The sequence below is a fragment of the Pleurodeles waltl genome, chromosome 7, assembly GCF_031143425.1.
Source record: "Pleurodeles waltl isolate 20211129_DDA chromosome 7, aPleWal1.hap1.20221129, whole genome shotgun sequence".
Lineage (NCBI taxonomy): Eukaryota > Metazoa > Chordata > Amphibia > Caudata > Salamandridae > Pleurodeles > Pleurodeles waltl.
Window position 1 is genome coordinate 1,037,264,845 of NC_090446.1, and position 27,327 is coordinate 1,037,292,171.

The 27,327-nt window shown below is 44.2% G+C and overlaps 1 protein-coding gene across 4 annotated transcripts in view; it reads right to left on the reverse strand.

The window, feature by feature from the left end:
* The window catches only part of CEP112 (centrosomal protein 112), a 1,991,189-nt gene that overhangs the window by 1,843,151 nt on the left and 120,711 nt on the right, over positions 1-27,327 (reverse strand). For all 4 annotated transcript variants that reach the window (XM_069199882.1, XM_069199881.1, XM_069199883.1 and 1 more), the window contains exon 5: positions 15,418-15,505. In XM_069199882.1, the coding sequence (XP_069055983.1) occupies positions 15,418-15,505 (88 nt within the window). The remainder of the gene's footprint in view (positions 1-15,417; positions 15,506-27,327) is intronic.

Sequence of the window (27,327 nt, forward strand, 5' to 3'; positions counted from 1 at the left end):
AGAAGCGCCGGCGGCGAGGCGCTGAAAAAATGAAAAAGCCAAAAAACACTTACAGGACGGCGGAAGCGGCACACGGGTCAAGTGAGCCCACTAGCCACCAGGGATGAGGCGCAGGAGGATGCCTGCGGGTGGAAGAGGGCCTCGAACACGCAAACGGCAGCGTGCTCGTGGGACAGAGGCAGAAGGCAGCAGGTTGGTGCTGCGGTCGTGGGGGGCGAGCTCAGGACCTGAAACAGGTCAGAGTTCGCTCACTCGCGACGCGCAGCGCCAGCCATTAAGAAGGGAGGGGGGGGGGAGGAGGAGGCGGGAGGGAGCGGAAAAGGGGGGCGCGAGGGGGGCGGGGCCGCAGGGAGGCAGCGGCAGGGAACGGGGAGCGCACAAGGGGCAAAAAACACTGAAAACAAGCAAAACTACAAGCAGTTACAATGAGAAAATACAATCAGAAATACAATCAGAAATACAATAATGGCACAATACACGATCGGGGAGACAGCAATCAGGGGGGCACAAAGGGGGCAGAAGCGCCGGCGGCGAGGCGCTGAAAAAACGAAAAAGCCAAAAAACACTTACAGGACGGCGGAAGCGGCACACGGGTCAAGTGAGCCCACTAGCCACCAGGGATGAGGGGCAGGAGGATGCCTGCGGGTGGAGGAGGGCCTCGAACACGCAAACGGCAGCGTGCTCGTGGGACAGAGGCAGAAGGCAGCAGGTTGGTGCTGCGGTCGTGGGGGGCGAGCTCAGGACCTGAAACAGGTCAGAGTTCGCTCTGACCTGGGCATCCCTTCCTAATACCGAATCGCAGAGGTATGTATGATTGTTTTGTGACCGTGAATGCGGTCGCAAAACAATCGCAGTTACCACTAATTTCAAATTGGTGGTAACCCATTCGCAAAGAGGAAGGGGTCACCCCTTCATCTTTGTGAATGCATGCAAAAACGTTTTTTAAGAGCAGGACGTGGTCCCACGGACCACTGCCTGCTCTTAAAAAAAGAAAAGAAAACTTTTCATTTTTGATTTTTAAACGCATCCTGCTTTCCTTTAAGGAAAATGGGCTACATTTAAAAAAAAAAAAAAAAAATTGCTTTATTGAATAGCAATCGCAGACATGGTGGTCTGCTGATCCCAGCAGGCCACCATCCCTGTGTTTGTAGCCATTCGCAATGGCTCGCAAATTGCGACCTACCTCATGAATATTAATGAGGGAGGTCCATTTGCGAGCCTGGAGTTTCATACATTCCAACAGCGATTACTTAATTGCTGTTCGCTTAAAACAGTAATTATGTAATCACTATTATGAAGAATGATCCATCTAGCCCCTTTGCGAATGGATAATACCCCACTAAAACATTAAAAATCAATTATCTGAATAGCCTTACTTATAAACAACCGAAGAATGGAAGTAAAAAACACATTTTTTAGCCACACCACAACCCCACCAGAAACCTGCTTGCCAAAGTTGGAGCTCAGTATGTGGTCAATTCTTATTTCAAAAGAGCTCAGCCACCATTAGGTTTCTAGGGTTTTTGTAATCTCAAAAGCAAAATAAGTTAATTTATAATAAATTCTAAAATGTGGTGGCCAATCATTCTAAATTCCAATATATGCTGGCAACAGCACGATCCAGCTACAGTTTTGTGATCCAACAAGCTAATAGGAAGTTATCTGTAAATCATTCTGGTAGAACTGAGACTTCAAGCAGACTTGTGCTTAGAATGAAATATCATAAGATCCTGCTATCAAATAGATATGCAAAACAAATACAACAGGAATGTACAAACAGGGTCTCAATGGGGTAAGGCTTAAAGCCAAAGAGGGAGTGGGGTTGATTCTATGCTGGATACACACCCGACCTTCCTTACTGTTGCTATACTTGTGTATTAGTTTTACTGTTTTTCTGCTAAGGTTGAACATAGAAGTACACTCAGGTCATACTGCTGCTTTATTTTGCTCTTAAATTTCTGTTTGCTGAAATGTATATTTTAGTATAAACTATCACCTCAATTTTCAAAACTAGATTTAACTTCCCGTCACAGTAGCTAAAAGTTAGTGTTTAACACCTAGGACATAATTTACCTCCCAGGACTCAAAAAAGCCTAAAAACAATCTGCGCCCTAGTGTCCAACCCCTAGAAAGTGTTTGCTGGGAAGTACTCTATCCAAAACACAGTGAAATTAAATCAGAGTTCATATTTTCCTATTACAGCAGGCTCAGAAAATCATTATGTGAATGCTTCACCATACCAAAATCAAAATCTCAATTCAGTATCTAGAACAAATGAAACATTATGGCACAGTCATCTGACATTAAGCTTTCCATCTTTTCTATCATCTTCCATAAACTTAGGGAACTAATGAACTGTCAATCTTAAATCAATATAGCGGACAATGGACAATGTACAAATGCTATTCACTGCACTTCCCCAGATGAGCACTCAAGACACTGTTCTTCGCTTCACTCTCATTCCTCCTTCACTGACTCTTCAGACTCTGAAGCTCCATCTACCTCTAACTCTTGCTTCATTAAACCTAATCACTTTGGATGCTGGTCTACCTCATTACTCACAGTCTTCTTTCACTGATGCCACAGGCTGGGACACTCCGTCTTCTTTAAACGTTATCCTCGCCTGGCAGCTGATTCCTTAGGGTGTTGTTCCTTACCATGACTCTCATTCCTCTTCTTCTGGCCCTTTGCCTTTAAACATGCTCATACTCTATTTCCATACCCTCTTTAACTAGCACCATGAGTATACTGTGTCACAATTCTCCCCCAAACTGTCTGAGGAACCCACACGCCATGTTTCACCCACCATCCTTTTATTTTGTATTGACTTCTCCTCCACTGATGCATTAGAACACTCTGTAAACCATATCAATGCTTTTTAAAAATCAACATTGCCCTCAAACCAGCCAAACCTCTTGCGCTCTCTGACCATAGCTTACGGACCAGGAAATTATTTTCTCTGCCTCATCAAATGAGCCTCATGACATCACCAACCTAGAGACAATGATACAGACTACAGTAAACTAGACAGAGAAGAGTTTATCCCGCTGATCTCCACCTCTATGGATCCCTGGTCAATAATGACACTTTTCGTCTCCTTTATAACTTTAACTCCTCTCTCAAAAACATCACTGATCAGTGTATTCAGTTGTCTAGAAACATCTTAAACAATAACAAATTGGTAAAATGGTTTCAGCCGAAAAAGATACTCTACCGAAAAAGGTGGACGAATCTGAAAATGAAAAAATACTTTCCAGAAAAATCAGATGAAAAAATATTAATTTGCTACTTGGTTAACTTCTCAGCAAAACACCCCTACCTATATTCACAAATACACTCTGCTAAAAACAGACACAAAAATACTTGAAATAATCAAATCACAAACTAACAACTCCTATCCTACTGAACTGGATCAGTCTGCTCCACATGCACTCAATTAGCATTCTGTTTCTACAACAAAATCAACTTAACAGTCTTTTTTTTCTTTAATTTCTCACATCGACCTTTTCTTTGCTGCCTCTTTACATTCCTTGGATTATATCTTGTCTGCTGTAGCTACAGAAGTAGCACAAACTATCTATATGGGCTGGCCATATATAATCCCTCTTTCCAAAAAGATGTAGAACTGCAGTACCTCAAGAAAGCTCATGTCAAACCACTCTGTAAAACTCAGGACCTCTTGTCTTCAGATGGCGACTGATATGAGCTGACAATCACGTCTATATTGCTCCTCATCCTACCTTTGAATTCCTCCAAGTTACATCATTATTTCTTCACCCACTCTTTCCGTCCAGCAGTTTATCACTCTCATCTCTTTGGTGTATATTATGTGAAAAAGTCAGAAGTCAGACAATTGAAAACTAAGTGATTATGCACCAGTTTATAAATGTATATCATGCTGATTGACTTTATAAATGAGGAGCAGCCACGTCAAAAGCATAACCTCTATGGTGTTCTATGTTAATAATAGGAATAGTTCTGATGTTTTGTTACCAAATTGGCACTAGACGTATTTGATCTATTCTGTTATTTCCAACACAAATCCATTCACAGGTTTTGAGAAGGCTAACTACTCAAACGGGATGGCACCCCTCAGACAGATCTACAAAGCATGTTAATTACTCATTTGGGGCTCTGTTGTACAACTTTCCCAGTGCTCCAAATCAGTGATCACAGCAGTCATCTAGAGCAACCTTATGTTTTGGATGGGTGGTGTTAAAACCATTGCACTCAATGCACAAGTTCCTAATTCTCCCATTAAATGAAGGAACATATTAAAATGGCTACACAGAGAATATATTGCCAGAGCAATAATGAAGAACAAGCATTTTAAAGAGATGATCCGCCACGCTTACAATCTTACTGGTGAACAAGTTACTTACCTTCGGTAACGATTTATCTAGTAGAGACATATCCTAGTTGCAGATTCCTTACCTTAGAATTTTCCCCAGGTGTCAGACTGGATTTGGTACCCTTGCACGCTGTCAGGTGGTGGTGGTCGACTTCACGTTCATCGTTGGTGTCCTGGTCGCCGTGATGACATTGAGGTTGTACATAGGCACCACTTCGGGGTGGTGACATCAGTTTATTTTCATGGCTTTCCATGCCAAAGCGTGAAGCCATAAAGAACACTGAAAATGGTGCAACAAAGTTAAGGCCCTGAAAAGGGAATCCCTGTCCCTAGAAATCAGTTTGCAAGCGGGGAGGATGGGTTCGTCGGTAAGGAATCTGCAACTAGAATATGTCTCTACCAGATAAATCATTACCAAAGGTAAGTAACTTGCTCATCTAATAGACACTTGTAGTTGCAGATTCCTTACCTTAGAATAGATATCCATACAATACCATCCTCGGTGGTGGGCTGCAAACCAAGATCACACTAAAATGTCCTGTAGAACCGAATGACCAAAGCAGCCGTCTCTGCGGACCTGACTGCCCAGGCAGTAATGTTTCGTGAATGTGTGCAGGGAGCCCACGTTGCTGCCTGGCAGATGTCCAGGACAGGAACTCCACCTTCTAATGCTGTGGAAGCAGAAGTTACTCTTATAGAGTGAGCCCGCAAGCCCTCATGGGGTTGCTTCTTTGCCAAAGTGTAGCACAGTTTGATGCAAAGTAGTACTCATTGTGAATGTGTGCAGGGAGCCCACGTTGCTGCCTGGCAGATGTCCAGGACAGGAACTCCACCTTCTAATGCTGTGCGAACCAAGATCACACTAAAAAGTCCTGTAGAACCGAATGACCAAAGCAGCCGTCTCTGCGGACCTGACTGCCCAGGCAGTAATGTTTTGTGAATCTGTGCAGGGAGCCCACGTTGCTGCCTGGCAGATGTCCAGGACAGGAACTCCACCTTCTAATGCTGTGGAAGCAGAAGTTACTCTTATAGAGTGAGCGCGCAAGCCCTCAGGGGGTTGCTTCTTTGCCAAAGTGTAGCACAGTTTGATGCAAAGTAGTATTCATTGTGAGATGGTACACTTCTGCACCGCCTTCCCATTCTTCGCACCTACATACCCAAAAAAGAGTTAATTGTCCACCCGAAAATCATTAGTATGATTGAGGTAGAACGCCAATGCTCTTTTTGGATCCAGACGGTGGAGTCTGTCCTCTTCATGAGAAGGATGTGGGAGTGTGTAAAAAGTAGGCAAAGTGATGGATTGGCCTACATGAAAAGGTGTAACAACCTTGGGAAGGAAGGAGGACCTCGTACGAAGCAACATTTTGTCAGGGTGAACAAACAAAAATGTGAGTTTAGAAGAAAGACATGATGGCAACAAAAAATTCAGTTTTGAGAGCAAGGAGCCACAAGGGAAAATTGTGCAATGACTCAAAAGGGGCACACATCAAGTAAGTGAGGACCAGATTGAGGTCCCACTGGGGCATAATAAACGGAGTTGGAGGAAACAAATGGTGAGTTCCTTAAGGAATCCACCAACAATAGGAGATTTGAAAAAGGAAGGTTGGTCTGCAACTTAAGAAACGCTGAGATAGCCGATTAGTAACTTTTAAGGGTGCCCAAAGCAGAGCCCTGCTGGGCTAAAGAAAGGGTGAACAAAAGAACCTCAGAGAGAGAATCAACAGACTTTCTGGTACACCATGCCACAAATTTATGCCAATGACAGGCGTATACCGTTTTGGTGGAGGGGCGCATGGCTGCCAAGATAACATCACAGACTTCGGGCGGAAGGTCAAAAGCTGTCAACTGCTGCTGCTCAATCTCCACTCATGAAGGCCAAGATTAGAAAGGTTTGAGTTGAGGACCATCCCCTGTTGCTGCGACAGAAGATCCTACTGAAGGGGCAGTCTGACTGGGGGATCTGTGGCCATGCTCAGTAGCTCTAAATACCGTACTCTCCGTGCCCAGTCCGAAGCCACAAGGATTACGTGGGCCCAGTCGTTCTTGATCTTCTTCAGAACTCTGAACAGAAGTGATATAGGTGGAAAGGAGGCCCAAGTTCCACTTGAGACTAAAAACGTCACCGAGCGAGTGCAGTCTTGGAAACTCCAACGAGCAGAAGAGCTGACATTGCAAGTTCTTTGCAGAGGCAAACAGATCTCACCAAGGCTCTCCCCACTGCTCAAAGAGACCTTGCGCCACCTCCGGATGGGGACACCATTCCTGATCGACTAAGCTTCAACAGCTGAGTCTGTCTGCTCTGGCATTCGGAGAGCCTGCCAGCCGCCAGATTTTGAACCACCAGTGTAATGCCCTGATGTGCCAGCCATGTCCAGAGACGCAGAGCCTCTTGACAAAGGGTCCAGGACACCAGTCCGCCCTATTTGTTGCAGTACCACATGGCGGTAGTGTTGTCTGTGAACACCAGCACCACTTTCCCTTTGAGAGAGAGAAGGAATGCTTTCAATGCACACCTGATTGCCCGGAGCTCCAGAAGACTGATGTGGAGTCCAGACGCTGCCGGAGGCTGGACACCTCTGATCTCCGCCCCTCCCATGTGGCCGCCCCATCTCAGGAGTGACACATCTGTCACTACTGTAAGACGTGGTTGGGAATGGAGAGGGATCTGCCGTTGACCCAATCCTGATTCGAAAGCCACCACTGCAGATCTTTTGCAGTCCCCTCCGAGATCTGGACCATGCCAGAGAGATTCCCCTGATGCTGCGCCCACTGGAACTTCAAGCCCCACTGAAGAGCCCACATATGCCATCTGGCATGTGTCACCAGCAGGATGCAGGAGGCCATGAGGCCCAGCAGCCTCAGAGTCATTCTGACTGAAACCCAGGAAAGAGGCTGAAACATTGGAATCATAGCACGAATGCCCTGGACTCGCTTTTTGAGAGGATAGGCCCGAAACTGCACTGTGTCCAGAACAGCTCTAATGAAAGGGAGCGTCTGAGAGGGAGTCAGGTGTGACTTCAACATGTCTATAGTGAGACCCAGAGTGTGGAGAAGGTTCGTCGTAGTCTGAAGGTGGGAGATAACTCCCTGGGGTGTGTCCGCCTTCAACAGCCAGTCGTCAAGGTAGGGGAAGACTGAAATCCCTAACCTGTGCAGATGAGCCGCAACCACCACCCTCACTATCGTGAACACCCATGGGTACTGGTAAGGCTGAAGGGGAGCACGGTAAATTGAAAGAGCCCGTGACCTACCACAAATCGCAAGTAGAGTCTGTGGGCAGATAAAACGGGTAAATGGAAGTAAGCAGCCTGCAAGTCCAAACGCTACAATCCGGTCTCCTGGGTCCAAGGCAGACAGGACCTGAGCCAGAGTGAGATTGAGGGCCCGAAGGTCTAGAATAGGACGTAAGCCTTTCTCCTTTTTGGGCACCAGAAAGTAGGGGGAATAACAACCACAACCTACTTCTGGTGCAGGGACCCTCTCAATGGCTCAATTGGCCAAGAGGGCTGAGACTTTCTTGTAAAGAAGTGCCAGATGATTCTCCAGTAAGCAGCAGTAGGATGGAGACATGGCCAGAGGGGCAGTCTCGAAGGGGAGGGTGTAGCCCCTTCAGACAATCTGCAAAACCCACCTGTCTGTTGTGATGGATTCCCAGTGGGGCAGGTGATGACAAATCCTGCCTCCAACTGGTTTGAGACGGGGTAACGGACTAGGAAGGCTTGGAGGCTGCAGCAGGGGCAGAGGCAGGGGAGGACTGGGCAGACCTCTGGTTCCCTGTCCCACGAGCCCATGAGATTCTGTGTCCCGGGCCATGCAGGGGCTGAGTACCGTGGTTGGCACAGTGGCTGGGAAAAGGATGAAACAAGGAGCCCCTTCTGTGGCCACGAAAGGGGTGAAAGGTGGACTGTAGAGGCGAGGGGCAGTTGAAAGGCCTGAAAAAACAGATGCCCTCAACCAGGAGTGGTGCCTCAAGGCCACTGTCGATGCAACCGATCTACCCAGAAAGTCGGTTGTGTCCAGCCCGCAGCAAATAGTGTACTATGCTGCATCTCTCCGATCAGCAATAGCTTGAGAGATGATAGCCCGGGTCTCCTTCGGGATCTGCAACAAGACTTGTGTGACTGTATTCCACAATGAGTGGGGACAGCAGCCCAAAAGGCATGCAGTGTTCACTGACCGCAACACCAGACTGGAGGAGGAAAACATCTTCTTCCTAAGTTGGTCCAGTCTCTTTAATTCCCTATCCAGGGGAGCGAAGGAGAGGGTGCCAGAAGAAAATGAAGCCTGAATCACAAGACTTTCTGGCATGAGGTGTTGGGACAGGAATTTAGGGTTGTTCGGGGTGGGCCAATGTCAGCAGGCGATTGTCCTGGTCACAGGAGCCCCTGTGCTGGGTCTGGACCAAGTACCCAGAAGGACATCAGTGAGGGCTTCATTGAATGAGAGTAGAGGCTCCAAAGTGGAAGCCCCAGGCTGAGGCACCTCCTTCAGGAGATTAGTCCTGACCGCTACAGTGGGCAGTTCAAGGCCAAAGACCTCAGCTATCCTACTGGCCACTACTGAATAGGAGGCTCCCTCTGTCGTAACCATGGTAAAAGGAGAAAGCACGTCAGCGTCTGGAGAAGTATCCGGACTATTGATCTCGGCCAATTCCTGTGACCGGTCCATGTTAGGGTCATCCAGCTGGTATTCGTAAGGGTCCAGCGACCCCCTCCAATCACTCCTCATGTTCGTACCCATAGGAAAAAGGGTCCCAATTCGACCTGGGGTGAGTAGGCCCCATCGAAGTCGAAAGCGGCGTTGGCTAACGCCGTTCTGGCTCTGGGTCATCGAGAATTAGGATTGGGTCAATGTCCATCATGGGCCCAACTGACATCGAGAGCGTCGAAGAGTTAGCCGGTGCCGGGGAAGGTTTCAGTCGCACCACCGGCGTCGGCATAGATCTGATAGCGGAGCCGGCAGGGCACTTGGAGGCCGAAGCCAGGGAACCGGAAGGTCCCTCGGAGGAACCCCCAGGCCCAGACGGCCCAAATATGAGATGCATGGCCTCATAGAACTCCTTTAGTTGGGCTGGGGTTGCTCTGGCTCCCAGAAACTCTGGGAGGTGAGGAACAGACCCAGAAGTAGGCTCTGCGGTCGGAGGCCTTGAGCTTCGACGCTCCTCCTGCGTCACCTCAGCCGAGTTACAGGGTGAAGACGAAGAATGCCTAGCCTTCTAAGACTTCTTCTTCTTACCCTAGTTACCCGAAGACTTGTAAGAAGATGAGTGGTGGTGACTGTGAGCGGTTTCGAGACCTTCCTCTCGAGGGAGACTGGGTTCGATGCGGAGTCGAGCGCCAGGTCACGCTGAGCTTTAGGGATCGCTTCCTAAAAGCCTTCGGATGCATGGCCGAGCAGTCGGAGAACGACTTCGGGTCGTGGTCTCACTACAAACACATCCGGTGCGGATCTGTCACCGACATCGTGCAGTGACAGTCCTCGCATGGTTTGAACCCGATCTTCAGGGGCAACCTCGACACACCAAAAGTCACCAAAAAAACTTGACAAAAGTGCCGAAATTGGTAAAAAAAAATAACCAGGGTAGTTCTCTCCAGATCATTGCATGGCACGGAAAGAAAAGAAAAGAACTGCGCTGAGGCGGTGCCTATGTACAACCCAAACATTATCACGGCAACCGCAATGCCAATGACAAACGCAGAATCGACCTACACCACCTGACGGCACGCAAGGGTACTGCTCGAAGAAAAATCTCCAGATCCAGTCTAACGCCTAGGGGAAATTCTAAGGTAAGGAATCTGCAACTAGAAGTCTCTATCAGATATATGAGCCAGTTTCCCTCAAGACATTTTAATAAAACAAACGATGGAGCAATCTTAATGACAAAGGGCTTTTTTTCATGCTGGAGGAGACATATTTTGATAAAGAGGGCAGAGTCACAGGAGTTAGGGGCATCCTTGAAGACAATCTCATACCAAAATTCTAGATATAGTAGCAATAAAGAGATAGGCAAGTTTTGAACCAGTTTATTTCCAGTAGATCATTCTTTTGCAGGAGGGGGAAGTGCTGGGTGGTGCTTTCAATACTGCTCACACTCAACCATGTTACTCTCAAGCACACTGCCCTCATTATTACAGAGAATTGATAATTTACATTTTTAGGCATGTGGCGGTTCCTACACCCACGACAAGGATTACATGCGTTACTGAGATGTTCACGGACTGTGAATAAGAACAGATTATTTTGTAGTAGAAAGAGGGTTATAATATTGGTTTTGTATTCAGCTATAGGCCCATATATGATCACTAGCTATCACAAACATTGCAATAATGGTTTACTAAGTCATTATTGTTGTAAAATACACAATCCAGGGGCCGTAGTATATAAAGTGCCCTGGGGGCGCAATAGGCGTTTGTGCTCTCCTTGTGCGCCCGGGGGCACTTTGGTATTACAGAAGGGTCCGCAGACGCTTCCGCGGCCCCTTCTGTAATACTGATAGCACTGATGTACATGTATATCGTCAGCTCTAACACCAGAGGGTGTTCCCTCATTTTTTGCATAGGGGTGTGGCCCCACGCAAATGAGGGAATCCCTTTACCTCTGCGCCCGCGTCATATTATAGACGTGGGAGCAGAGACTAAGAAGCTGTCAGGAGTACCAAAAAGGTGGCACGCTGTCAGTGCGCCCCTTGATGACAGCCCTTTGGTGGGGGAGCAAGGGGGATCCTAGGTCACCTCAGACATCTCCTTGCAGGAGGGTGCAGTCATTCACTGAACCCACCTGCGAGGGGATTTCTAATACCTCTTGAAGGTGAAGGCGGGTTGCCGTCTGCAGAGTGAAACACTGAGCAACTTTAAAGCAGACGCTCCGTTTTTCACTTGAATACACTGCCCTCAGGGAAGCAAGTGTTCTTGGCTGCCGTGAGGGCAGTGCATTCAGTCTAATACGACGCATTCTCCTTGTTTACGCAGGGCACACCTTCTGAAAGGTGGACTGGTGCAAACAAGGAAAATGCGCTGTGTGCATAACACGGTCCTAGGAGGCCCTGGAATTCTACTTTCAAGAAAATTAAACAGTATGCAATACATTATGTGGCATGGGATCTGACCTGAATTCCATATTTTCTAACTTAGAATACTAGCACAGACTGTTTGAGGTCCCTTAAAAGAATTTTCATAGGGAAAGAGAGAAACTTGATCAAGTGCTGAAGGGGGAACCAGCTATTAAAATTGTATATACAGACCAATTTTATTACGAGAAAGAGAGAGCAATGATAAGCTTTTGGCCTATACTATAAAAATAAAGAAGCAAACTTGCAAAAGCATAAGTGAAATACTATTTGAAACAAGACATAAACAAACATCTACAGCTGATAACCTGAAGGTATTCCATTCCTATTAATTTACGCTTGATACTACGGAAGGTGTTCAAGAGGAAGAAATGATTAAATACTGCAGGGATTTTACTTTTCCTTGTATCACCACTGAGATCATCAAGTTCAACAACCAATCACACTTTAAGATTTAACAGCTTAGTTAAGAATAAACAACGGGACCTGATTGCTTACACATTTTATTTTTGAAGTAAAACTAAGACCTTTCAGCAGAACCCTTATCAAGCCTTTATTTTCTAACCTCTAAAGTAGTGACTAACACAAGACCAGAATTCATACTAATATTGTTAGAACCCAGAAAGAACCCAACATTCTGCCTGTGCCATAGGCCTATTGCCTTATTGAATGATTATATAAAAACCTTCATAAAGCTTCTACTTTTTGACTTATAGCTACAATTGGTTGCCAAACGCCAATGCGGCCCAAGTCTGGTAACATTTGTTCAGCATTACTTCAAATTAGTTCTGTTTGCTGATGATAATCTATGTTTTTCTAGCTGATATTGACCAATCTCTCCCAGCTCTTTTGTTAGAGGTCCCTGAGTTGGGTGGGATATCTGAATTTACAATCAATAGCAACACATTGGTGGTCATGGTGACAGCAGGCTTAATGACTAACAGCACAGACAAATTAATCAAAAAAATCATAGCTCAAACTGCTCTCTGGAACCACTCCGGCACTTAAGGGTCACCACCACCCAAAATAAGACTATCAATAACCACATTACAAATATTGGTCACTTGTTAGCTGTTGTACTCAAAATGTATTCAGATAGGTAAGACTTGTACCCACTGTACATGGCCTTCGGACAGGTTTGCGCCAAGTCGCTTCCTAGGAGGTGAGTCCCAAGGATTTTTTTTTATTTTTTTTTGTCCTCATACATCTCTGGCTCCTCGTCAACTCTCTACCGCCTGATCACACACTCTCGTATGTGGAGGTGACTAATGCCAGGGAGCCCGGATCTCTCTCACTTGAGCCTTGGAGCAGAAATCTGCCACCAGAGGAGAGAGAGTAACGTGGCCCCTAATCACTGGACGCAAAGGATTGTCACAAAGAATTGTTTGACTTTGCACATGGCTTAACTTGCTCTTAAATCTTACCCAGCTTCATCAAAAAATATTTATGTTATTAGTGAACAAAACTTTTTATTGGCTCCAATTTTTCTTTGCCTCCCTTGAGAGATCTGCTCAAAAAGTGAAATGACCAAAGCAATACCTGCTAATGTCTGTCAAATCTAAATTGCATGCTGACTGGCAAATAGTGGCAAATTTATTATTACAAACAAACACTGTTTGACGTTGTCAGACCACATTAAGGGGTAGTGGGTGTTGAAGTGATTGGCCTCTGATGTCCCAGCACCTGTCCTACTATGGTTTGTATGCCTGTCATGCAAGCTATGGATTGAGGCCATAACCATAACTTGCGAATTTCTGTTATTTTCCGATTTTAATTTGTAACTATAAATGCACTTTAATGATGTCTTAAGTGAAGTTCTGAAGTTTTTTTTAAAACGTATGTTAAGGTGGGTTAAGAAAGCCAAACTTAACTTTGCTTTTTTCATTGAAAATACAGACATACATACACACATTGAAAAAGAAAGACAGATTGTTAGAACAACTAGAGGGCAGATTCAATAAGTAGCTGTTGCTGCAGGTCCATCCAGGAGCACTCTCGGTGGCAAACGGTGCTGGTAGATTGATGAGGACTAGAGCAGTGGCAGGTTTTCTTGGATTAAGGACTAGACAAAGGCAGTGAGCAGATTTTCTTGAATGTTGATGATGGAGATATAAGCCGAAACACTGGTTTGAAGGCAAGAGATAGCTGTTCTGTTTGTTGCGAGCTCAATGTTGGGTAATTACCATAGACTCAAGTATTTGGTTGGCCAGAGGAAGTCCGATATAGGAGGGCAGATGTCAAGAGATTGTAGGTTCACGCTGGGCTTCTTTTCTTCAAAAGTGGGGTTACCGGAGTGTGTTAGGGCGTCACTGATAATTACCAAAGTGAAAGAGTGGCACTGACAAATTTAGTTTTGTGAGGAGAAAGACCTGTTTGACAGGTTTTCGAAATCCCTGGTATTACAGAGATTACATGGATTTCATAGGGTGGTAACAAATGTATAGAGCTTTCATATTCTTGCATACTTCTGCCTCTCAACTTCTGGAGAATTTGTCAAATTTGTCGGTGCAAATGATTGTATATGATGTGGACACAAGGTGTGGAGACAGACTCCAGGAAGTTGATTCTAACCATGAATTTTATCTGAAAAATGTGTCATGAGATTGACGCATAACTGGCCGAACTGTCACTAACATTTACAGTGCATTATGCATAGACAGAAAACAACCCCTTCACGCACTCTTAGCTTACTGGGACTCTGCCATTCATACAGCACTAACAGATGATCAATGGACACAGTGCCTATCAGTGCCGAAGGTCATATCTACGAATGCCAAACTCAAATACACACAATTCAGTTACTTGCACCATACATCCCTCACTCCTAAGTCACTGGCGAGTGTATACCCTGGGGCAGTGGACATATGCCTGAGATGCCAATCAAATGCAGCTGTTTTCATGCATATGATCTGGACATGTCCTTCCATCATCCCATACTGGAAGACCATTGATGGGATCCTTACCACAATAGTGGGAGATCAACTCCACAGGGAAGGATTACATTATATATTGGGGGTAACATCCTGCACGGCACAAAGTAAACCTCTTAATAAATTAATTGACCTGGCATTGATCTTGGCAAAACACCAACTGGCAATGTGCTGGAAATCTAATGCAGCACCACCTATCACTCTATGGTTATCTGACTTGAGAGCAGGGATCAGCAGGCGGTGAATACAGCCGGAACATGCGGGAACCCCCGACCAGTACACCACACTGGCAGAGATTGTTGGAAGGGGTCACAGCACATTCTGCCTCGCGGGTGACCTGAGTAGGCTCACTGTACCTAAAGCAGTGCGGGTTCATACAGACCAGGCGCACCACAAGCTTACATTCTGGCTACATCCCCCCTCCTCCTCACATGTAGAGTGAATCGAACTAGTGTCGCCACACCCGCTCTTACGTCCCGTGGGACACATACAGGAGTTGGGGTTCAGAATAACAGGACGCAGCACTCCTCTTTCCGCCTGCGCACCACATCACAGCCTATAATTTGTATCTCACTCACAAGCCCTGACGCTCACACACCTTAGTTTAAAGTTGTAATTGTCATATATGAAGTTTAACATGGGTAATACATATACATACTTAAGATTACAGGATATAGTTACTTTGCACGTGTCACATCACTGAGAATATACAAAATAGGTGCCAAATAAGAAATGTGTAATATCATTCTGCTGATTAGCAGCAATGGGAATGTAAATCAGACCGAACTGTATGTATTTATGCTATCTGCAAAAGCATTATGTATTATATTGTTTACCCTTCTTTTTCCGTAAATCAATAAAGATATATTTGAAAAAATTAGACTGATGCATAACTTTTGAAATGATGCACAGACGGCAGCGGGGAAGGAAAGGTTGACATTTTCTTTTAAAACTTAAAGAGCTGTTTTGGAGAATAAAATCTTTGTTTCTGATCCATGTTAAAATTCTCACATACTTAATCATTTAGTACAAGTTAATGTAAGTGAAGTAAACTGAGTTCAAAGCCTTACCAAGGTAACATTTTCATCATCTGATTTATGGATTGAGCTCATGGAGTGAGATCTTGGTGGTAGCTTCCCACTAAACGAATATCTTTGCCTGTTAAATAGAGAGTCTTAACTTATTGTACTGGATAGAACATGTGCACAAGAAATCATACAGACTGCGCATACAGATGGAAACGTGGCTTATGATGTAACACACAATAACCGGACTCGTTTCCTTGTATAACAAGACATTGAACTAGAATATAGCACAAAACAAATGCAGCAATATAGGAAAATAATTTTTACATTTAGAGTCATTTTTCTATATAGATTAAACTATTTATTGTGGAAAGTCACAGCAGCAAAGCCCTGAATAACACCCATTTTATCAAAGTGAATCTTCCTTAAAATCTTCCACAACATTTTCAGTGGTTCTTACCATCCAAGGTGAGTGAGTTTACTTTTCCCTTCATACTATCCAATATCTCGCCTTGTTTTATCAATTAAACATTCAAGAAATAACACAAATTTAATTTAAGTCACAACATTCAGTTGTTAGGACTATTGTCTTTCGGGGAAGGATTTGTCAACATTATCTACTCATGTTTTAAACATTTAATACACCTGGATATAGCCATTACATTGATTGCAGTTTTATGGGTTACGACTTCATGTTCCCTTGCTTTCCAAGATGCACCACCATATGTAATTTATCATTAAACACTGAGAAACTCAAACGGTTGATCTTGCTTTAAAGGGGGTCATCAATTCCTGCACTGCTAATAATCACCAAAAGTAGGCATTCTAAAATGGCCCGTTGGCGGATGTCAGCTTGAGCTAAGGTGCTGCGAAATTACAATTATGGGTAATTTACCATTCCTACACGGGTGGTGTAAAATGTGCCATGTCAAAGTTACTGGTGATGTTTTCTTCTTTAAAAAACACAAAACACATCACTCCCTTCATGTGGCTCCTTTTTCAGAGTTCTGAGCAGCTCTGTAAGTCACAATGAGGGCTTGTTTGAAACGTCAAGCCAAGTCAGATGTCCAGGAGGCCGGATACATTCTCTCCAATATCTCCCACTATCACTCAGTGTGCACAGATTATAAGAATGGGTCCTGTTCTGGTAGGACGAAGTGTGAAGACCCAAAACCTGGAATTGGTGCGCCAGCCTAAAGTGTCACAAAGTGCATGGGATGGGGTCCTGCACTCCTGGCAAGACTTCCCCTGCTAGCCTGTATTAAGAAACTCTGACTGGGCCCTGGCTCAGAGCTAGAGGAGACGCAGGGGTAAAAATCCTTGGCCTTGGGCTCCGTTCTCCAGCCTGCTGTGTCAAACTGTCCAGGACGGGGAACGCAGGCCAGGTAAGGCTTCCCCTGCTTGCCAGGTTAAGAAGCTCTGACCAGGCCCCAAATCTCTGAAGAACACCATCCATCCGTCACAAAGACTTTTTCGCCATGTGCAGCCAGGATTGGCAGAAGGGAATGAACTGTAGTCAGGCCTGCACACATCGTGTGACCAACGCCCAAATGCAGCTGCTGGCCAAGTACAGCAGCAGCGTAACTAATACTTTTTTTCTCCATTTATTTTTTTATACAGGATCAAAAATCCTATGCTGGTTTCGCAACTCCAGGACCCTCCCAGGATTTGTGAATCCAGCATATGGTTTGCAGACCCTGCAATAAAAATAAAATGGTAAATGTTTATATTATTGTGATGCGGGTCCTTTTGGGAACCCCCCTAACCCCATAGGTCTCGTTTTCAGGGTGGGTTCACCTCACTCCCCTTATGCCCTTTTGCTAATCTCCAACATGGAGGTCGATGCACAGTGTTCGATAATGACAGCCACAAGAGAAATGTTTCTGTGATAGCCAGCCAATCAGAGGTGCGGCAGATTTATCAATCTGCAGCAAAATTTGCAAAGCTGCAATGCATGAATGGATAACAAGCTCTTTAGTATAATGGTGTACCTTTATGTTTTTTCTCTAATTAGAGTTGTGGTTCTGTGGATCTGTAAATCTACAGAGGATTTAAAAAACAGCCCATAAATCCCTAACATCTAACCTCTTTATGCTAAGACCAGAACACTTTTTCAATGCTAATTTCTCAGAAACTACTGAACACAGTTACACCAACGTAAGCCAAGACAATTCCTTGAGTAAAGTCCTATTTACACGCAAAGTTTATAAATAATCCTATGGCAGTTAAAATAGGAAATGTCACTTTTGGGACCCCTCCCTTCCCCTATTGTTAGGCTCCCATTTGATGGATCTGCACAAAACTTGCCATAAAGAACAAGTTACTTATCTTTGGTAAAGCCTTATCTGGTAGAGACATATTTGTTGCATATTCCTTAATTCTGAGTTTCTCCCCAGTCGTCCTGATCCAGAGGATTTTCTGAGCATTACCCCTGCGCGCCGATAGGTGACTTTGATCGGCTCCGCATCCATGGTCGGTGTCGTCACGTCAGATATGGCGTTGCGGGTCCTATATAAGAGTTACCCCGGCGCGCTGACATCAGTTTCTTCTGACGACTTTCCACGTCAGAAGCGCAGAGCTGTAAAGAACACTACTGGTGCGTCAAAACTAAGCCCTGAAAGAGGAGTCCCTGTCCGTAGAAATCAGTTCGCAAAATGGGTGGGTCAGTAAGTAATGTGCTATTAGAATAGGTCTCTACCAGATAAAGCGCTACCGAAGGTAAGTAACTTGTTCATCTGATAGAGACTTCTAATTGCAGATTCCTTACCTCTGAAAAGATACCCAAGCAATACCATCCCCGGAAGTGGGTTTGCGAACCAAGATCATCCTAGAAAGTCCTGCAGGACTGGCCAGTCCGGTCCCTATGGACCTGACTGTCCAGGCAGTAGTGTTAGGTGAATGTGTGCAGAGATGCCCATGTTGCTCCCTGACAGATATCAAGGACATGAACTCTGCATGCTAATACAGTGGCCCCAGTTGAAGCTTGAGTAGAATGAACATGCAAGCCCTCAGAGTGATGCTTTTTGTCCAGTGCGTAGCAGATCTTAATGCAGAGTATGACCCATTTGGAGGTAGCCCACTTCAGCACTGCCCAACCTTTCTTCACACCCATACCGCCAACAAAGAGTTGATCATCCACCCAAAACTCTTTTGCATGATCAAGGTATAACGCCAAGGCTCAGTCTGGGTCAAGGCATTAGAGTGTCTCCTTTTCCTTAAATTGATGTGGGGGGGGGAGTAAAAAGTAGGCAAGATGATGGACTGGCCTACATGAAAAGGCGTACCAACTTTTGGCAGAAAAAAGGCCCTAGTGCAATGCACCACTTTGGTGTAGGGTGGCTTAAATGCCTGGAACTCACCCTGCAGGCAGATATAATAGTCACAAGGAAGGCTGATTTCAAAGTGAGAAGCCTGAGAGAGCAATTGTGGAGAGGCTTGAAAGGAGCACACATAAGAAATGTCAAAATCAAAGTCAAATCCCATTGGGGCATAATGAATGGAGAAGGAGAAAACATATGAGTAAGACTTTTAAAGAACCTATTACCAATAGGGGACTTAAACTAAGAAGGTTGATGAGGCAACCTCAAAAAAGAAGAAATTGCAGACAAATAACCTTTGAGAGTACCCACAACAGAGCCCTTCTGGGCCACAGAAAGGATAAACAACAGAACCTCAGATAGATGGGCAGAAAGGGGGCCAACAGACTTGTCTGTGCACCATGCCACAGGTTTCTTCCAACAATAGGGGTATAACATTTTGGTGGAGGGATGCCTGGCTGCTATAATAATTTTACAGGCTTCATGCGAAAGGTTAAAAGTTGTCAACTGTCACTGCTCAATCTCCACGCAAGGAAGGCGGAAAGTGGACAAGTGTAGGTGCAGAACACCCCCCGTGCGGCTGCGACAGAAGATCCTCCCGAAAAGACAGTATGATTGGAGGATCAATTGGCATGCTGAACAGCTGGGGATACCAGACTCTCCATGCCCAGACCGGAGCCACAAGAATTACTTGGGCCCGGTTATTCTTTATCTTCTTCAGAATTCTCAGCAGAAGTAGTATGGGTGGAAAGGGGTAGAGGAGGCCTCAGTTTCACTCAAGAAGAAAGACGTCTCTGAGAGATTGTTGCCTTGGAAATTCCAATGTGCAAAACTGCTGACGTGCTTTCCTGCAGAGGTAAACAGATCTAACTGAGGCTCTCCCCACAGCTAACAGACATCTTGTTCCACGTCTGGATGGAGACACCATTCGTGATCCGATAGACATTTTCAGCTGAGTTTGTCTGCTCTGGCGTTCAGAGATCCTGCCAGATGATGAACCACCGGGGATATGCCCTGCTGTTCCAGCCATGTCCAGAGGTGCAGAACCTCTTGACAAAGGGTCCACGACCCACCCTGCCCTGCTTGTTGCAGCACCACATGGCGGTAGAGCTGTCCGTGAACACCTGCACCATCTTTCCCTTGATAGAGGGGAAAAAATGCCTTCAATACTAACGGGATTGCACAGAGCTCTAACAGGCTGGTGTGGGGTCTGGACTCCTCTAGAGACCAGATGCCTCTGTTCTCCACCTCTCACAGATGACCACCCCATCTCAAGAGTGATACATTTGTCACACAGTCCGATCTGGTTGGGGAAAGGAGAGGGAACTGCTTCCGAACCAACTGTGGTCCTTTAACCACCACTGCATATCTTTTACAGATCCCTCCGAGATCTGGACCTTGTCGGACAGATTCCCCAGATGCTGCGCCCACTAGAACTTCAGATCCCACTGCAGAGCACGCATCTGCCATCTAGCATGTGTCACTAGCAGGATGCAGGAGGCAATGAGACCCAGAAGCCTCAGAGTCATTCTCATCGAAATACAGGATAGAGGCTAAAACACTGGTATCATAGCCTGAATATCCTAGGCTCGCCACTCAGGAGGATAAGCCTGAAACTGCACTGTGTCCAGAACAGCTCTGATGAAAGGGAGCGTCTGAGAGGGAGTCAGGTGTGACTTTGGCACGTTTATAGTGAACCCCAGCGAATGCAGGAAGTCCGATGTAGTCTGAAGGTGGGAGACCTGCTTGCCTGAAAGAAATGTAAATGTGCACAACTGGTAAATCTACAAATGTAAAGGGTGGTTAGAAGCCAGAATTGGATTTAATTGATGGAATCACTTGAAGCTTCCTGATAACACACATTTATTCCTTCTGATACTGCAAGGAGTTACCAACTGAGAAATGAACTGTGTGCTTTTAAAGGATAGTTCTAAAAGAATTGCACTAGGTACAGTACTAAAATCTGTTTTAGAAGCACTTTCTTATCAAACCATTTTGTGCATTTTGCAGCGGCCTATCTTTTACTGCTTGTAATGCAAATTTAAGATATTGACTTACATATTCACAGTGCTTTCTGTCACAGCCTGGAGCCTCGTAGCACTAAACATGCACAAGTTACTATTCTCTACTGGACCAACAAGGATTTTCTGTGGATCTCTGGTTACAGCACAGATCTATGCAGTGCATTAATTAATGGAGGTTTCATAATGCACAATAGTGCATTTTACACTGATTAGGTTAAATTGCATTTATTTTTCATTTAAGATGTACCTTATTGTGTAGTTACCTGAAGGTGAAAGACCGAAAAAAGTTACTGAATATTTTGTTTTAGCCATGCCCCTACACTCACTCACCTTGCCACTCTTTGCACACAGCATCACAATTCCCATACTTTTTAATGAACTTCGACCACTGGTTCAGAGTACTGCTTCCCCATGCTCAGGCCTCCTAAGCAGTAAGCAGTATCTCCAGTCCATCTTCCTAGAAACTATAACATTTCATTAGAGTCCTGGGAAATGCAGTTGAGATACATTAAAGCTGCTGTCCATGTTAAAGCTTTTGAGAAATCCTAACGTTCACCTCCGTGATCTTAGTAGTATTTTGACTTTTCCACTGTGCATACTGACAAAATCAATATTCACCATGTTCCATTTTATAGTCAGGTACATGGTTAAAGCAGCACCGTCAAATTATGAACAAAGACTGCATAATTTTACATTCTCTTTGGTGATAACCCTGATGCACACGATGGAGGATCTTCTGACTAGTAATCCTGCGGCAGGACATTTGAGACACTAAGGGCCAGGTGTATCAAAGCGTTTTTCCCATTCTGTGTCAATGGGAAAATGCGTTCCTACATATGGCCCCCAGTCTGGAGCAGGATAACCATATCTCTTCATACAAAACGCAGAAGAGATTGTTCCGTTTAAAACAATCGGTCGAAGGGACTAGCATGCCCCCTCCCCCACTTGCGTAGCCCTATACAGCTGCAACAAAAACCGCTTTTGAAACCACACTGAACTTTCCCAAACTTCTGAACTAATCACGTATCATTTATCCAGCAGATGTGCAGGGAAGCCTAGCTCCTGAGAACGTTTCTCTTTATGCTTACTTAAGTTATTTTCCTCCAGCAGTAGGTCATTTTTCTTTTGATAATCACTGTGGAAGTGTCCACACTTGAAGTTCGTTTCTTCCCGGTCCCATTTACTGCCGGCGCCGCACCTGGGCTGGCCGCGTGCCCAGGCGGCGGCTTCACACGGCTTGTGACAGGATCGACACCTGCACAGGAGCGCGGTCACACGCTGACAAATGAGCGCTCTCGGCCAGGCAACAGCTGGGAAAAGACCCCCGTGACATCATCGGGCGGACAATGAAACGCCAACAAGCAAAATTATTCTAAATGATAACTCGGGGGTGCTTTAACACTGACAATACATGGGCAACCCCCCAAAGCCCTTTGCTGAAAGAAAAAATGTTGTCGGTATATTTTTGTATTTCTCCGTTTAAAAAATGTAAAGTACCCTAAAGAGGGGATTAAAAAAAAAAAAAAAAACACGTGTAAATAGTTAAAAAGTAATCAGTAAACAGTAAGCAACAATTTTAAAGGTGCGGATTTGGCAACTGTAAAGAATTACAATTGTAAGCTTCGAAATCGAAATGCCAGGTAAAGGTGAGAACAACTAAAACAGGGCACAGTTATTTGAAACAAGGTGCTTTGATTTTTGTGGACGACAGTATTTAGGCCCTGGATAGAGGCGGAAATACTGTGCTGCAGTGTGCAGCTCACTCATCACGGGTGAGCTGCACACTCACCATCTTAGGGAAGCTGTATAGCATGGTGGAGTTCTGCACAAGGCGAACTAGAAACGGGTACTAACCAGTACTTGCAATGGAAAAACAGAAGTGCAGGTACTCTCAACCATAGTGCCTGCTTGTTTCTGAGAAGAGCAGGTACTCCAATTAAAAGTAAATACGTTTTTCTTGAGAGGTGCCGGTGCTCTCCTTCTCAAAATAAAAAAAGTGCCGGTACTCAGTACTGGCCCATTTAAAGCACTGTTACTAACTGTGCGGTGTTGTTCCTTAAGGAAACAACACACCACTATTCCCTCACCCCCCCCCCTCCCCCAAGCCCACTGCAATCGGACTGCAGTGGTTGTTTAAAGAACTGCTTTTATCCACTGCTGCATGTCTTAAAATGCGTTGCAATAACAGGCAGATGCGTAGCGATAGACTGCCCAAATGTGATCATCATTTTTTGCACAAAGATGAACTTAAGACTGTATACCTACACATTTCTTGTGTATGAATCTAGGCTGGTAAATTTTGAGAGATTTCGAAGATCTGAGGCAGGGGGTGGTGCAAAGGGAATTGCTAGTTTATCAAATCTTTGCTAAAGTAATCTATCTGCACCGTCCCCAGGATCCTGTATTTGATCATTATATCTACAGAGATCCACAAAGGAGATTTCTAAGCAGATGTTGTGTGCTCACATATTTTAAAGTTGAGATATAGCTTTGCTGATCTGTTCTGGATTCGCTTAAGTCTAGTAATGAGTTTTTGTGACAGTCTGGTGCACGCAATATTTTTATTAATTCTGCTGCACCATCACTAATAATATAGTCAATTCTAAAGTGGCCAATATGGAGATATGGCAAAATCTCCCTTTAGAGGTAAAACTGGCATTTTGACCACTTCATTTATTCAATACTTTAAGAAAAGGCTTCGATCCAAACTGATGTCAAGATTTTTCAGCCTGCTCATGAGCCTCAGGACCCTACCATTTGCTGATAGCAAGCTGAAAGCTAAAGCACAGTCCTTGGTGCAGTCCACTACTCTGATCTCTGTTTTTGGTTTGTTAGAACCATTATGCTTCTTTATCCTGAAATATTTGTGACCTAAACATGCTGTCTTGTCATTCTCGTTCATCCTCAAGGCATATTTTCCAAGCGACATTAGTAAAAATTGGAAATTTGAACTTGTGCAGTTCTAGCACCTGAACGGATGACCATGTAAACACAAACAGCAGAGAGCTACGACTGACACCTGCGGCACATCACTGGATAACCTTATGAATGCCACTTGGTTGTCATGATTCTGATGAAAATAATGGATCCACAAAGGAAATTCAAGATATTCCTAGCTGCTCTTTCAGCCTCTTTAGCAGAGTATTTACCATGATTTATGTCACCGATAAGTCTACAAGTGTATGTGCTGCAATGGTGCATGTTTCAAGTACAATTATAAGGTTTTCTCTGATGTTGATCTCAACCGTTACAGTCCATTTTCCAGGCCTGAATGCTGACTCATGGTCGCAGAACAAGTTCCTGGCTTTTCAGTTCTGGTTAGACTGTTCGTATTGGAGCAGTATCAGGACTGTTTTGCAAATGGATAGGTCTAATCTGAGGTGGCATGGTGGGCAAAGGAACAATGAGTTTGAAAGCAACGGCCAGTGGTTATATTTATTGCAAGCATTCTCCCATCACCTTTTGTGTGCTTGATGTAACGTCCCAGTTGGCCAAGGCTATGCCCAGATGTTAGGTCCCTTGCTCACTGATCAACTGGAAGCAAGGTGCACCCGACTGAAGAGCCGCAATCAGGGTGAAACTGGTCTTGGTTTGCTTGTGTTCTGGTTCAGAGAGGACCTGGCCTGGCAATTTGGTCTTGACTGTGCCCTTTGGTGCAGGACCATGACCAAATGGTTAGGCCTAATCTGAGGTGGCATTGCGGGCAAAAAAACGATGGGTTGAAACACTAACTCAAGCGACTGACAGTGGTTAGACTTATTGCAAGCATTCCTCCCATCACCTTTTGTGCTTTTTGTGGAACAAATTCTTCCCGATTTGGGCTCTGGATATCAGAAAAAGGTCTGGTATCATTCAGACAGTTTCAGAGTATGTTTTTGAACAACAGTGAAATGTAGAAATTCATAATTCTAAAGCTTAATCTGCCATTAAATTAAAATGGTTATTGATGAAACCAATTCTGACAGCAGATGAGACTAAAGATGAATGGCCTCATATGTGACAATCTCCTTTTAGTTCTACAATATCCTTAACAATGACACATTCCCACAGTTGCATTAAACCAACCATGCAAATTACTCAATGTATGTCTTCCACTGGCTTCTTGCTGGCACTGTTAAGCTGCCAAAGAAGACTTGCAAAGTTTACTATATAACTGGTCCAGCATCTCGCCCAAAAATGACAAATAAAAGACTGACATTAGGATATATTTAGCATTAGAAGGCTTAGAGCTAGATGTACAAAGCCATTTTGCATTTCTTAATGGTATGAATTGCTATTTTGGGCAGTTAAAAAAACGCAAAATGAGCTTTTCAGATGTACAAAGCTGTGTAGAAAATTGCAAATTACAATTTCTACCCAGTAGAAATCGTAATTTGCGATCCTTTGAATGGGAATTGCAAGTAGGGATTACCTATCTACAACTCCTATTCAGATGTTCAAAGCATTTCCTAAATGCAAATTAGTCATTTACGAAATGCAATTACCATGGACTTCAAGTCGATGGTAACCTTATGCAATTTAAAAAAAACAAGGCACCCCAAAATGCTTTTTTTAAAGTTCAATAGAGCACACACATGCCCATTGGACATGTGTGTGTTCTACATGTGCACCACTATTCTGGGGTGCATTTCGATGGGGGGAGGGGCTTTTTTGCCTATAGCCATCTTTAATTTTGCATTTCTCAAATAGCGATTTCCTACTAGGGAAATGCAAAACTGGCCCATTATCACAAATGGCATGGGATTTCTTATTTGAAATTTCCTAATAGCGATTCCTACTTTATAGGACTCGCTATTAGCAAATCAGTGTCTTGGTACCTATCATTTTGCATTTCCTAAATAGCGTTTTTTTTATGTAGTCGCTATTTAGGAAATGTAAAATATGCATATGCGTACATTTAGCCCTTACACATATTTGTTTTTTGAAGAGTTACATTCATTTGCTGGACAGTGGGCTACTTCTAGGAATCAAACCATTAACACTGAAATGGAATCAAGCAGGCAGGGTATCCAGTCACAACTGGTGGCCCCGGGCGTGTCCCAATGGACCCATTTAACAAGAAGAGACCGGCCACTTCACTTAATTTTGCCTTCATTGTTCAAGGTCTGCAGGGCAGTGTGGTGTAATGCTGGCACGATTTCCTAACTGTAATAAACAAAATAAAAAGGAGGAAACATTGATCTTTTTATGTAAGGTACGCCCACGAATTTAGCTTTTTTATTAGAACCTATTTGTTTCTGTATTGTTCAAAATTTTACTGATGAGTGCATGACATCTATTTGCTAAACACTTAAATCTGTCACTTTATTTCCCCCCCAAACACTGGCCTTATCAACGAAATGTCTGACAGACTAGATTTGTGTTCAGGCGAAGATGACAATGTGGGCTCTGTGATATTGATGTTCAATAGGTTCTTATTGCAGATTTCTTTTAAAATTACAGCCGGACATGTTTGAAATATGTTGCTTATATCAGTTCTGTAAAAGTTAACTGAGGAAAGATTGTAAGTATAATTGTAACGTTTGTAAGCAACTTACAATAGAAAGATCAATTAAACAAAGAGACTATCAGCAGCAAGCCAGATATACACCTTTAGAAATCTAAACTCCAGTCACGTGCTTGTTTCATGTGGCCCCAGGTAATCCTGCCTCTCCATCCTGACAGCTACCTTAAAACTGTAGTCAATTTAATATGTACCAAAAAATAAAACACCTAGCGTGCTTCTTCCTGGGGGTACCGTATTTTCTTCCATGGCGCAATTGCTTACTGCCCAGAACCCAAACAGGTTTAAGCTATGTGCACTAATGCACGTAATGTGTAATTATTTACACGGGTATTTATGTCTATTTCAGATCATCACTGATGCAAACTGGAGATTAGCGTTATCGAAATCCCTAGATAACTTTACACATGAAGTAGGATTTAAAGCAAGCTTATGTCTTGCATCCTGTTTTTTCTAATAACTTAAAATACAAAATTCAACAAAAAGGAATATAGATGCTTTTAAGTGCCAGTATTTAATGTCTCCAAAGCCAATGCAACAATTTCCAAATTTACAACACACAAGTGGAAGGAAGGTGGCATAACTACCTCAGAGGTCTTTAGCTTTTTTCATGATTAAGGGTCCTTTATAAGCATCATTTTCTATAATTGCTGATCTACAGCACATATCTCCTTCCTAGGAAACCCCTGAAAGGCGAGGCTGGTTTTTATCTTGTGCGGAAGTGCAGCACTACCACCTGGTGGCCATTTTAGAGACATTCGCATCTGGAGGATTCCAGATCCGTATATGTAAAATAGAATACAGATTACAAACATATGCTCAAACATCTGCCCACCATCTATTATGAAGGAGCTTTGACATCAAGAGTTTCTGAACAATTAGGCTAGTTTCATTAAAGGTTTGGAAATGTAAAACTGTCCTAATCGTGTACATGTTATGCGTGATTTGTTGCCTAAGGGAGCACGGGATGTGATCGAGGTCTAGCCAAGATGTCCTATAAGTACTTCTTTAACGCCGGTACCCCCAGATATTAACTGGCTGCCTTACCTTCTGCAGCCACTGGGCAACAGAGCAAGACAGGGAGAAGGCACTGGTCCAGTTTACTGCCCAA